Here is a 14,395-nt window from a genome sequence, read left to right on the forward strand (position 1 = left end):
TACACACAAAAATACGCAGTGGAATTGAGAATCTTTTCCTTTTTTCAAGTCGTCGTCAAGTTTTTTTCGAGTCGGTTAAAAACCATAACTAAGCAGAATAAACTTCTTTCAAAAAGATCAAATTTGAAATTGTCATCTTTAAGCTGTGACAACTACAAAATTCTTTCAACGTTTGATCCGAGTGAAATGATTTGACGCTAAAACTTTAACTCAAAAAATTATTGCAAAATTTTCAATGGAAAATTACGAACTCGTTGATGAAAGGACGTCCGATTGGTATACCATATCCATGATGAACGCAGCATCATTTTTAATATGGCAGCTGGAAGAGCACTATCAAGCCGTATTTATGATACTTGTCATGTTCTTCGTGTTCTTTGTGATCCTGGATGCCAAAGAAAAGAGCTCGAGGATCGAGAAGGCCGAAGAGGAATGGAAGCCCGAAGAGCCTACAGACATGGTCGATACCGTGAAGAGTGCCAATAATTTGAAGTCGGACTGAATTTTAATTTCTATAATATTGTTCTAATTACATTTGTGATGTAAATTTCAAAGTTGATTTAGGGTAATTAAATTGTTTTAGAATCCCTCAGTTGTTTATTTCAGCATTTCATATCATGTACAGGGTTTTTTTTAATGTGCCCAGGCGGTTTTTCTGGATATCATAAACCTAACTGTTATATAGAAATTACGTTACCTAATAATGATAATAATTATTATTTATTTATTTATTTTATTGTCCACATTTAAAACTACTAAATGTTTGTAAATTATTTTAAACAAAGATCGTGCAAATCTATGAAAAGCCTAATGAGAGGTCCCTCCACATTTTCAGCAATCATTTTCAGGATGCTATTGCTACTGTTACGAAGTTTGTTTAGAGGAGAAGCGATTTTGCCGCAACAGCATACTAAAAGCATAGTTGTATTGGGTGCGGAGAACAATATACGACTTTTGAGTATGTCGATTCCCAAGAGAACTCGTAAAAAGAATAGTAAGCCTTGAAAAGGGTTATCGGAGTGAGCATCGAGCAATCCTGTGAACCAACATATTAGCCCTTACTGACTAAGCTCTCCGCTTCCTCTCCATACCATCATCGTCCCTGAGATCAGGCTTAATTAAATGTCCTACACATTCGCGACCGCTTACAATTTAGACCCTTTAACTGACAATTAAATCGACCCCTCTTACGTAAAATATCGTATGTCGAAATTGCCAAGTTTACAGGGGAGCGATTTAAATTTCTGAATTCACTGAAATGAGCAAAACACGCGAATTTAGCATTTCTCTGGTTTATTCGAGAACGAGTTATAACGTAACGAGCTTTGCCGAATAAAACTGAGAAATGCTGGTCACGTGTTACGCTCCCCTGTAAACTTGGTAATTGCGACGTACGATACTTTACATAGGAGGAGTGAAACTACTCGTATGATGCTCGTCATGTCTTAATAGTATTGTAGTAGACCTGGCAGATGTAAACAATTTTTTTTAACGCACACAGTCATCGCCCCTCACGGAAACACAATGGCGCGGGTGCCATACATTACGAGTAATTTATTTAATTAGACAATTATGTAGCGAATTACGATTAAAATTTAAACTAGGTGCTATAGATATTCCTTTCATAGAATTAACTATAAATTCTAAGTTTCACAGGTTCACAAGTGGTCTTTAAAAGCATTGTAAGAAACCACAATCTACTAAAATAGCTATTTTTGTTAAGTTTTAAGAAACTAGGTTAGAAATTAATAATGCTAAATAGTTTCTTGACGGCATTAAGGAGCAAATCTCGCGGATGGTGGCTAGGTAGAGCTGTGAGCGATCGGCGTATGCGCCGCATCCTGCGCCCGTTCCTACGTAGTTTGCGACTGCATCAATGCGGCATTGCAAGCGGCCTGCTGCTGTCCTCCTCGACAAACTCCCTTGTAACTCCAAAAGTGTCGACAAATACGATAGCGATGACCAGGCGTTACACACATAGGCAATCATTTATTACAACCAAACTCACAAAAGAAATAAATGTAGGCCATACAAATATTTTTTCCGTCCCGGGAATCGAATCCGGGACCTCTGCGTGGCAGACCAGTATGGTGATCGTTCGGCCACAGAGGCAGTTATCTCATATAATCAATGAAAATCAATTAGGAGTAAAGAAAAGAAGAAGAGAGATAGATGTCTGTTGCTTGCTTTATACCAGACACTCAACGCCACAAGTACATTCAATTTTATTAACATAAATCCCATGTCTAAGACCGAAGTACGTAAACGGCCAAGAGTCGACAATTTTATTTATTTTCCTAGCCCAGACGCTCCTCCAATCGCTTCCATTAATATTAATAAAGGAATCATGTAGAAATCTGCAGGCTGCGCTATCGGAAACCGATTTGCATGCTTAAACGCCTGGACTTAAGCTTCTGTCTCGTAAAGATTGGGTTTTGCTCATTTTAGGTTTGATTTAGATTACGCTATTCTCTTTCAGACCCATAACTACCGAAACGGAACGGAGTAGAATTGTTCTTACTACAGGTTTGCTCGATGTACTAGTAAAGAAGTAAAGATTTTGCTTTTCAAGACATATTATCAGCCGTTTTACGTGACCAGTCTGTGGATCTCATACAACAGGTGTGCCTACAGTGTTCTATGCGTATAGTGTGATAACATGTTTGCCGAAGCCCGCATTGATTCGCGATTAAGCGTAAAAAGGCGATCTCCCTGAGATGCAGATTGCGCTGCAGCACCAACGACGTCCTGAAGATGATGCGGATACGGGTGAGGGTCACATCCATAAATATTGGATGGAACTACTAAGGGGTACACATACATATCCGGAGCTAACAGGTTTCGGAATGCTTATATAGTGCCCTTCTTTTTGATTTTAATGCATAAATAATTACTTACTAACCTAATTTTAAGACAAATTGTTACTAATTAACTACTAATATTACTATGGATGATTTCTGAATTACACAATATTTTATATTAAAATTTTTATTAAATTGATATTTAATATTTTTTATGTGACATTACTCCACTAGTTTGTTATAATTATTAATACAAAGATCGAACTTTCAGAAAAAATTCCTACGTTCCGGCCGGTTTGGAACCGACGTCTTCAAGCATACCAGCGGACCTCACGAATGTTTCTATGTGTTTGTTGTAGTGCTTTGTATTTGGTTTTACAGCGACTTTTTAGCCGTAGCGCCATTATGAGAAATCTTAAGTATTTCGTCGTTAAATACCTTTACAGCTACCAGCCCTGGCTAGAGATGTCGCTATTCATTGTATTTCTAGTTTGTCATAATTAAAATAAAAATAAATAAATAAAAAGACTTTATTCTTCAACAGAAAACACAACAACATTTAAGATAAAATAATGCTTAAATCTATGTCGAAGAAAAGGAAAAAGCCTCAGCAATTTGCTGGTTTTCAGGCTTCACCTGGCAAGTATTCGCCGCTGGAGACACCGTAGCTTATAGAGACGGGTATCTTTTCGAATACATATATATATATAAATAGGAGGGTATCTTACTCACTATATACGTTTACTACATAAATAACAAACCTTAAAACTTAAAACTTAAAATGACATACGTACCGACCACCGAACATACTGCACTTAGCAGCAAAGAGTATTTCACTGTGTACATAGAATACAACAAGCAGAGAATGGAATTTGTAAAAAATATAGAGTTATAATATTTTATATTAAAATTTTTTATGTGACATTACTCCACTAGTTTGTTATAATTATTAACACAAACATCGAACACTCAGAAAAAATTCCTTCGATCTGGCTGGATTCGAACCGACGTCTTCTAGCATACCGTGCCAGACGCTAAACCAACTAAGCTAATAATATTTATATATTTATGTAATTTTTATTTTATTACCAATCTTTGCTATTAGAGTAATAAGATTTATCTACCTAATATCGTGCAAATAGCACCCACTAGGTTTTAAGGTCCACTGAAAACCAATGTAACAGCTTAATCTCTGCTGCGACATTATTGGTCCTGTTAGTATAATCCAGCTAGTGTTGCCCAAAATCATCTTGCCCTTGCAGTCTTGCAAGACCAAATCTCCCTAATTGTAGCAAGACCGAAACCGACCTTGCAATATTGGAGCAAGAACAAAACTAAGGGTCGTATTCTAGAACTCTATTCAATAATCAAGTCAGGATTGCACGGGCAACACAAGCACTGGAAATACGACCCTAATGGCAGGGACTTGAGTATGATATCAAGTGCTTTAAACCATACTCAAATCCTAACTTGATCATTGAGTAGAGTTCTAGAATACGACTCTAAGTCTGCAAAACTCTTGCATGTTGCAGTTTTTTTTTAGATTTTATTTATAATTATATACAGGCAATGGCAAATCAACTGATCGAAAAATTTATTCAATTGATATTGAATTCTATAAGGACTTACGTCATATAAATTACAATGTGGGCTGTCATTAGTGTTGTCGTGCAGATGTTAACGCTGTCTTGTTCTAAGCTATGTTATATATTATTTAAACTATAATCGAAAAATATGTTTTCGATTATAGTTTTAAAGAATCGTTATTAATTGTAATTATTTTTACGATATAATGGCCCAAGGCACATTTACCAGCGAACCCCGTACTAGCTCTAGGGCAGGGCTCGGCAACCTTTTGAGTTGGAAGAGCCCAAATTACAATTCACAAAATTTGACAGTTTTTAAAGACCAGTAAAAAATTTTTTGCAATATTATAGTACTTGCTTATATAAAGGTATTTTTGATTTTGATTTAAAATAAAAAAACTTGAAAATTAGAAATAATGTCTATTTATTCATACATAGTTTTTTTTGCACAGCAAATGACAGTATTTAAGTACAACATTAAAATAATTAAATACTCAATGTAACTACAGAATTGAGTAGTAAATCAATGGGAGCATTAACTTTGCATGGCTTTTGAAAGATTGGACAAATTTGGCTCAAACTAGTTCTTTTAAGTTTCAAACATGACTCTAGATTTTCATTTGTTAGTTGGCTTCTGACAAGCCTACTAAGCTTGACTCGCGAGACCCAAATTCGAACCTACACCTTCAAAACCACATAATTGATTTGATTTCTTTGGAAATGAAACTATTTTTCCGGATTTAAATCGCGTATATTTGGTTTTTCAAACAAACCATAATTTCGGGTCCTTTACAGGTCCTATGGTCACGGTTGATTTCTTTGATTTGTTGCTTTTGTTTTTTTTAATGATAAAACAGTTTATATCACAGACTAGTTTCATATCATATAAAAAATAACAGGACGAATAAATGTATGTTTGAAAAAAAAAAACAAAACCAAAACCCAACAACTCGATATTCAAACACCTCTATGAACAATAAATAATATAGCTTAAGAAGGAAAATATAATAGTTAGTTTTACAAGCTTCAATACGTAATAAGTATCAAAATGTGTTATTTTTAATTACGTCCTTATCCTCAAAGAGTACAAAATCCCGCCTTACTTATAATTTCCTCCTCTTACTTATTTCTTTCTACTTCCTATAAATACAAAAAACATTGATGCGGTATGAACAGTAAGCTCCTTTATCAAAAATCCATCCCCTCACGAAACAATCTCGCAAAGGCTTTTGAAAACAATTTAGGCGCAACTAAAGACGCATTAGGGTGCAACAGTCCAATTATACGTCCTACCCGAGATCAGGGAATTGGATAGACAGATAAGTGCTTTTACTTTGAATGTAAGTACTTACATACCAACAAATTTGGTGTTTGGGAAATTATCTTCTCCATTTTTATATTCCATGAGTACTCTAAAATCCTATATAGGGTACTTGAATAACGAAGCTAAAAAGCACTAAGAGACAGAGATCATTATGGGGTTATTAAAGAGCCCTGGACAACTTGATGTAGAAATAAACCCAAACAAATCATATAAATGGTTTATATTTAATTGTTTACGTTTAGCATGCTGGACTGCCACACAGAGGTACTGGGTTCGTTTCCCAGGCCTGGAAAAATATTTGTACCTTTGGCCTGCATTTATGTCTCTCCTGAGTTTGGGTGTAATTTGTGGTTGTCTAAGTGTGTGTCCATGGCACCCGAGATACAGGGTCTCCCTAGTGTGAGACTATGAGTGTGTGCGATAATATTATTATTATTATTATTAAAATTGCGCTTTAAACTTTTCCTTGACTATATTATTTGTAGAAGTGTCATTATTGCATAATTATTCTCACGCAATAGCTGTGAGAGAGAAATGGCGCTATTCAAATGATTGGACGACCCTACGATTTGCAAATCTTATTAGTACTTATTTTATTTATCTAATTGTAATTTATCTTTCCGTGCTTATAGTTATTTTTCTCATTTTATATTTTATTGTTATGTTATTACTTTATTGTCATAATTATGTTACATAATATTTGAAACTACAATTTTAGCTTTATGCAACTGGAATAACGTCGATTTGAATACCTACCTGATATTTACAGGCAATTAATATCAATCAATTTAAACGCAACTGGTGCCGAAAACTGCCATTTTTTTGGTTTGTCGGTTAATGGATATTCCTTCGCTATTATAGTCATGTTAGATGTTATAAAACTACAAAACAGCGGAACAGCAGGTTATCCGACAACAGTCGACAATAACAGCTATTGAAAATTCGCCACTGGTTGGTGGACATTTGTAAAGAAAATCCTAGTAATACCTACGAACTCTGTAAGAAAAACAAAACTAGTATCAAACGTTACTGGTATCTTGTTCTGCTCTATTATTCGTAACTTGAGAAACAATTATAAAGTTTTAGAATTTTGACGAAGGCGAGGGTCTGTCTAAAGCCCTTATTAGATTTGTTGGAACGAAGAAAGAACTCGAAAACCGACCCGTATTGAAAACGAAACGAAAGAATTGCGCACTATATTTGTGTTCAAAAGTCAACAAAAGTTTCTTTGTTGAATAAATTTCGAAGCAAATTCTCAGAAATTGATACTTTGAACCAAAAAGGTTTGTCCTAAAAGTTATTGGTCGGTCATATAAAACTTTACCATTAAAACATTTTATTAAGATCAGCGCCACCTACCTTGTCTCCGTCAAACTTCTCGCTTGGTTCGTCGTAAAAGCGCGCATCGCGTTTGTCTCTGGAACCACGCCGAGCAAGCAAGGGAGTTGGCGGTGGTGACGCTAGCGCCAAGCTGTTTCGGGCGCTCCCTGGCGGTGATTTTATGAACTCAATCTTCCCTCCTTCCACACAAATGTTCGGCGTCAAAGGATATATTGGAGACATGGCGACATTCGCATTCGCTAAATGGTTGTAATGGTTCTCTTCTAACGGCAAACTGTTTGGTTTATTTTTCTTTCTATACGTAGAATCGTATGCGAGAACTTGGGTTTTTTCTTCTGGATGCACTTGCCGTGCTTTCCCGGGTGGCCGGTCAGGTGGTTCCGGCGAAATACTGCCATCTGTCTCCGGACTCTCGTTTCTTTCATTGTTTGATACCCTGTAACAAAAGATAATAGTTGTAAGTAGTAATAAATAACGTGTTTTTATGAAATACTTACGTAGAATTATTTATTATTACATTGTCTACTCTAAATAACGTGGTGTCATCACATCAACGTTAACAATAGTTCATGACCGAATAAGTTCGTCGTATATACAATAGATGGCGCTACCTTCTTTGCCTCAAGCAATTATTTACTCTTTATTTCAGATTTGACTAATTTCTGCAAACATTTTTAAAACAAAACCTTATCGATTTATATTGTAACATAGATTCCTAGCATATTAAAGTATAACATGTCACATATTAACAAACTATTCTAAGAAAATTTTTCAAAATCCTAAAACGCGCAAGCAAAGTTTTCCTCATCGGAAGGTATATATACCCCGAAATGCACTTACTCAGTGGAAGTGTATTCTTTAGTGTGATGTCACTCAATACTGTATCTAGATCGCTAGCACTAGTTAGAGGGTCTACAGAGGGTGTCGTCACGCGCTCGTTGTTGGCTACGCTCCTTGTAACGTGCGCTGCAAACGATCGCCCGCGCGGCTGCGACGGATTAGCGGCGCACATTCCTCGGGCGGCCTTGAACCTTTCGCGGTTTTAGTTAACTCGATAGCTTAGCTCCGGTTAAATCTTCAGCACTTCTATATCAAGGCGGCGAGAACACTCGAATGCCAGATTTTTGGACTACTCTTAAGTAAATTAACCTAGCATTATTATAGGCTTGTCTTTTTTGAAGACTGAGTAAAATGGCATTTGCAGGGTTGCCAATTTTCGTAAAATTTTAATAGTCACGTAGCTGTTGTCGATAGATTGTGAAAGAATGCCAATAATGTCTGTGAATGTTACGTTTTAATGATTACTAATTACATTACTGCCTTCATTCGTATTTTGACAGGTTGCCTACTAGTATCAAAATACGTTTTTATTCATACCCATTGTAACAAGAACAATACGGATTTGATTATTTAATAATAATAATAATAATAATAATAATAATAACGCTCACACTCAACATAGCCCCGCACTAGGGAACCCTGTGTCGCGGGTGCCATGGACACACACATAGACAACCACAAATTACACCCAAACTCACGAGAGAAATAAATGTAAGCCATACAAACATTTCTCCCGGCCCGGGAATCGAACCTGGGACCTCTGCGTGGCAGTCCGGCATTGTAACCGTTCGGCCACGGAGGCAGTTAGTTATCTATATTGAATTAAAAGGAAAAACTTAAAAATATGTCTCCTCTTTGTATTTTTAATGGACAGTTTTAAATGCATGTACCTATGTATGAACTTGAACAAATTGACAATTCAAATGGTAGGTTCATTGGTTGCAGTTGGACGAATAATAGACTATTTATTGCATGCGTAATCATAAAAGTCGGTAGACTGCAATCACTAGCTGCTTGTAAGCGGACAACACTTTTGCGCATTGAACAGTCATTTTACTTCATCTTCAAAAAAGACAGACTATAGTAGAGTTTTAATGTTTGTTGGAGTTAACAAGCATCTAACCTTAACACACAGTTTCTAGTGTAACCCTGACACAATATTTAACAGGCCTTATCAATGCATTACCAAAGAATAGCATAACAAAAATCTTATCATTGAGCCTTGTAAAAACAAGACTCAAGTTACCCACCCTAAAACAAAACAGTAGCTATCTTAAAACCAGTCTTATCACTTCAGTGGAGACAGTTTATTGTTGACAAAACGTATTAAAGTGTTACGACTGTACCTACCTGGTAGCGAGATGGTGTAATGTTAAGGGTAGGAATCTATGAAAAGGAAGAGACGTTTGAAAAATTGCGATAGTGTTTTATTCAAGACAATATTCACACACGACAACTTTTGAAAGAACAAAAAGAAAGAAAACTGTTCATTGCGTAAACACAGACACGCATAAAAACAGAAAAACAGAAAAACAATAATAAAATTAAAAAAGAAAGTATTAAAATAATTTACCGTCATTCGTGTCGCGGTACAATCGGGACTCAGCACAGCTCTAGCCACAATCGGTTTTTTTTAAACCGTGTCGTGGCGCTGATTTTCAGCAAGTCCGGGAGAGAGGTTTAAACGTAATTAGTTGATTTCGTTTTAGCATTTTTATGTGTGAAACAGTTTTGACGTATGATCACGACGTGGTTCTATTATACTAACGAGGGTAAGAATTGCTCACATGATTTTAGCCCAATCTAATTAACTTAGGTGACAGAAGATATTTTTATGCGCAGGCAACACCGCGAACGGAGCTAAACTCACTTACTACATATTTTCTTAGCTTAGCTAGCATAGTAGGTTGCATGCAACTACCTTTTTTGCCAACTATTTTTTTGAAAGCCTCATGGACGCTTCTCTGCTGCGGGGGCCACAGAGAGGTTATATAGGATGTCTACCGCCGTGCTACCCCATTTTTGGGGAAATGCTTTATGCATACCCTCGAGCCTGGGGATGTCCGAGGGGATGACTGACCCACTAGTGGAGGGCATACCCACTAAAACCCCCCCAGGGCGCACCCTCTTGGCCGGATGTTGTGGGCGCCGTGGGATCACGTAGATACACCACTACGACACCCCCGGCCACCTTGACTTCTGTCAAGGTTCCCACGCTAGAGAGGGGAGGGTCGGACGCTTGACGCATCCCCCAGACGGGTGAGACCGTGCAATGCGGGCAAGGGATAACTAGTGCCACCCCTACCGTAGCATGCAACTACCTGACCTAAGTTAACTTAGCTTAGCTCAGTAGTGACTAGGGTTGTTGCTGATCCAGGTTTTCTACACACCAGCGGATGCTCATGCTGATTTTTTTATCTAAATAATGTTAAGAAATATTCAGATCGTTGTTGAATCTACTTGAAAAAGCTTTCTATTTTCTTTAGTATTGAAATAAAAGATTGAAATTAATGATTGGTGACATTTATTAATAAAAGATTCAGTCTCAGGGTCGTATTCTAGAACTCTATTCAATGCTCAAGTGAGGATTGCAATGGCTACACAAGCACTGGAAATACGACCCTAATGGCAGGGACTTGAGTATGATTTCGAGTGCTTTAAACCATACTCAAATCCTGCCTTGAGCATTGAGTAGAGTTCTAGAATACGACCCTTAGTAAAACCAATTAATGTGCCTAGCTTAGTCATATTGGAATTTTATTAAAGGTAGGTTATATTTTAAAAATAATAACTGAGCTGCTTGTTTAGCGTGCAATCTGTTTCTGGGAGAAATTATTCTAGCATAAAATAAGAACAGGAAATTTTGATACATATCCGATGTTGTTTAATAATTATAGGGATTCAGTTCAAAACTAAAAAAGCATGTTCTCTGTAGTATTTAAAGATCAATATTTTCATATAAAATTTATTATGTGTAAAGTTAAGTATTTTTTAATTCATTTTCGACTTTAGGATGTTTCAGGATTTTATATGGTCGCAAAAAGTACATCCTATCGTTTAAAAAATTAGCACATTCTTTAGACAAAATCCTTTGCTGTATCGTATAATCTCTGTAAGGCCTTTATTTAATAGTAAATACCTAAACCATTTAATCTAGCAAAACAGTTATTCCCGCTTGTCCTCCGGCGACTCGTCTTAACAAAGTTAGTTAAGCCCCATTGCCCTTTATGATATTCGTTTGAGCATCCCTTTTAGGCCTATGTGTCATAAAGTTTTCAAATTACTGCGGTTTAAGATTAGTATGGCAGCCATCTTGATTATTTTTCTTTAGAGATTTTGAACCTTACAAAAAGTGTGGACCTTTAAAATCTATACTACACACCATCTTGTACATGTAAGCTGTACCTTTGTGTGTTTATTCACCAGATTGATAACATTCTAGTGCCTTCACCTTAAGAGGACGAACATAAACAAAAAAGACATTAAAGTTTATTTTATGGATAATTTATTAAAGCACTGTAAACAGGAGTTATAGGGTTTACAGTCCTTCAGAGAACAACACAAAACTGCGATGCGACGTCGTGAAATGTACGAGCTCGCACGACGTATCGCAAGAATTTGCGAATTAATATTCTTTGTGTTGCGATATTAATATTCTTTGTTTTTTTTCCTATGCTTTCTTATCAATAACAGCAGTGCAACACTCTTTTTACGATCTATGTCGCTACCTAGCTTAAAAATAACGTTCAGCCCGGTTTGCCATGGTCGAAGGAATGGTTACGGGACCCCGTGGCATTGAGATGCCGTGCCTCACGAAATCGCATCGCAGCAATTCGCGTCACAGTTTTCTGCCTTGGGAATTCGCATCGCGTGGATTCGCAGTTTTGTGTTTGGACCCTAAGTTGATACTGAGTTTAGTTACGGAATTGAAAAAAAATGTCACGGTAATCATTATTTGACTTTTCATAATAGTACTTATAACTTTTAAAATAAAATCGAGCTCAAGAATTTGTAGAATTACATCTATTTGTCAAGTTTTATTGGAATCGGTTAGCGGAAAGCGCACGAAAACGTCATACCCTAGTTTGCGACCCTTAGAGGTGGAATATTTTCTTCTATTGAATGGGACCAATACTGAGGTACCCTCTTTCCAACAAAAAAAGAATCATCAAAATCGGTTCATAAATATGAACCGATTTTGATGTAGCTGCAGTAATTAATGGCGTAACATACACACACACCAAAAATACAATCGAATTTAGAACCTCCTCCTCCTCCTCCAAGAATTTGTCCGCAAACTTTTGTGCTAAATGTCCGCTACAATAATTTCAATTTTAAAATAATCTGTTGTGTAATTAATGTAATTATTTATTTGTATCTTAAGTACGAATGTTTTTTAATTATGTTTTTTTTTGCACTTTGTTTTTCTTATTTTTTTCTGTGTTGTTTAGTTCTTTTTAACCAACGTCAAAAAAAATGAGGACGTTATAAGTTCGGCTGTATGTATGTTTTATGTGTTTCCGATTTTTCCGTCAATTCTGGAACGATTTTGAAATTTCATTTTTGTTTCAAAGAAAAAAGGAAATTTCAAAATTTCTAGAGTGCTCTTGTGGTGATCCCATTGTCACTTAGGCAGAATCTGATGCGGGTTCCATGGAAATCGAGGAAAATCCTCAAATTTTATAGGCATGTCATTGTATACTTACCGATTTCTTCGTTAATTGTGGACCGATTTTGAAAATTATTGTTTGATTGAAAGGGTTGGAGGTGGTCCCTGATGTTGACGATGCTGTTCCGAGTTCGTTTCGCAAATAAAATTTGACGTTTCACTTGACATAATACACGTAATCAACAAATCACCTTCACCATGACAACCAGAAAAAAGCGTAAAATGTACAAAGGAGTCCGTAACAGCCCTGATGAGGGGATTCCATGGAAATTGAAAAAAGCCAATAAACAAACTTTTGAGGTCTGTTTTTTTTTTCAGTGATAAAGTTACAATGATTTATTAATTTTTTTTCTTGTTTGGTGGTGTGGTGGTCATATTCTTTCTTCTTTAATTTTTTCTATTTCTTTCACTGGTACTGAGCTAGTTCAATTTAAGTTTTAATCAAAGTTTTTGAGATTAATATTAATTTGGAACATAAATTCTTCTGTCCGCGCAAACTTTGGCTACATTCTAATTAGTATTCAGTAGCTCCTTGCTCCGTGTTATTTCTCCCCGTCTCACTTATTACGGTTTGTTTTCAAGTCAGCGCTTTAATTGGCAAGTTTCAAATTAAAAGTCTGATACTGTTCATAAGTTTTATGTTCACATATAGCTAGAAGCTGCTGAACTTGTAGCTTTGCTACAACATCAATATTACCTCTGAATTCAGCTGTAATGACCAATGGTCGGAAAAACATGTATAGATATAGCTACAAGAAGCGACATATAGTCGTTAAAACCACCACATAATTAATTAATCACTGTTTTGAATTCCGAATTTCCGGACATGGTTTTACTGCATCGTAGGACAAAACTACTGACCTAGCAAGTCGAAGTTGGGTTTTAAAGCAATTCTGATGGTGCTATGTAAAAAATTAAGTAGACAACTGACCTTTTACAAAAACAGATAATAAAGAAGTAACGAGAATGGTTAAATACCATATATTGACAGTTACATTGACGTAACGGCGACATTTGCTAGAAGAACTTTAGAAAAAAAAAATTTAGGAGGGAGTTTTATAGGAATTTTACATTGACTTACAAATAAATGGACGACGGATCTAATACAAAAACCACGAAAAAAATGTCCCAAGTCAACCTATTCGAAATTTAAATTGTTATGTCATCGCAGTATCGCGCTGTCCGTAGAACAAATGAAGACTAAAGCGGAGTGTCGCGCTCTGAATACGATTTTAGCGCCTTACAAGTGCGGACACTTTTTAGCGCGGACCCGACGTCCATATAATTGTAAGTCAATGGAATTTTAACATTTTAATTTGGATAAAAATGTTTTATTTTCGAACCACTAGCAGAAATGACGTACCTATTTTCAAAAGAAAATATTCACACTAGCTTATTTTAATACTTAATAATAAAAAAAACTGCTGGACGCTTAAACAAAACGAAAAATTGTCATTTACCTATGTACGGCAATTTATCTTCTTATATAGATTACAGAGAGGAATTTCTTTCGTTCGGAAATCCGGAATTCGAAAATAGTACATTATTGCAGAGGCCGGGAGTAAGGGATTGCTGGACGAGTATGAGTTAAAAGGACGAGCGCCAGCGAGCCTAATACAGGCTATACGAGTCAAGCAATCCCCGTTCCCGCCAAGGCATATATACAATTGTTCTCAAACAATGTGAGGAAATAATAAAAGACTAAAGACAGGAAGATGTTTAATAGAAAAGTAAAAAAAAAATAAAGCTAATATTTGACGTGTTGAAACAATTGCTAAAAGAAAAAGTTAGTGTTTTTCCAGGTACATTAATAGTAGGCTGCTGAACTTCTGAT

General features: G+C 36.2%; 1 protein-coding gene across 1 annotated transcript in view; it reads right to left on the reverse strand.

Moving 5' to 3' along the window:
* The window catches only part of LOC113237269, a 311,655-nt gene that overhangs the window by 59,245 nt on the left and 238,015 nt on the right, over positions 1 to 14,395 (reverse strand). Inside the window, exon 2 of the mRNA XM_026473658.1 lies at positions 7,071 to 7,488. Coding sequence (XP_026329443.1) covers positions 7,071 to 7,488 — 418 coding nt within the window. The remainder of the gene's footprint in view (positions 1 to 7,070; positions 7,489 to 14,395) is intronic.

This window comes from Hyposmocoma kahamanoa, unplaced genomic scaffold, assembly GCF_003589595.1.
Source record: "Hyposmocoma kahamanoa isolate Upper Pololo Valley unplaced genomic scaffold, ASM358959v1 93, whole genome shotgun sequence".
NCBI lineage: Eukaryota > Metazoa > Arthropoda > Insecta > Lepidoptera > Cosmopterigidae > Hyposmocoma > Hyposmocoma kahamanoa.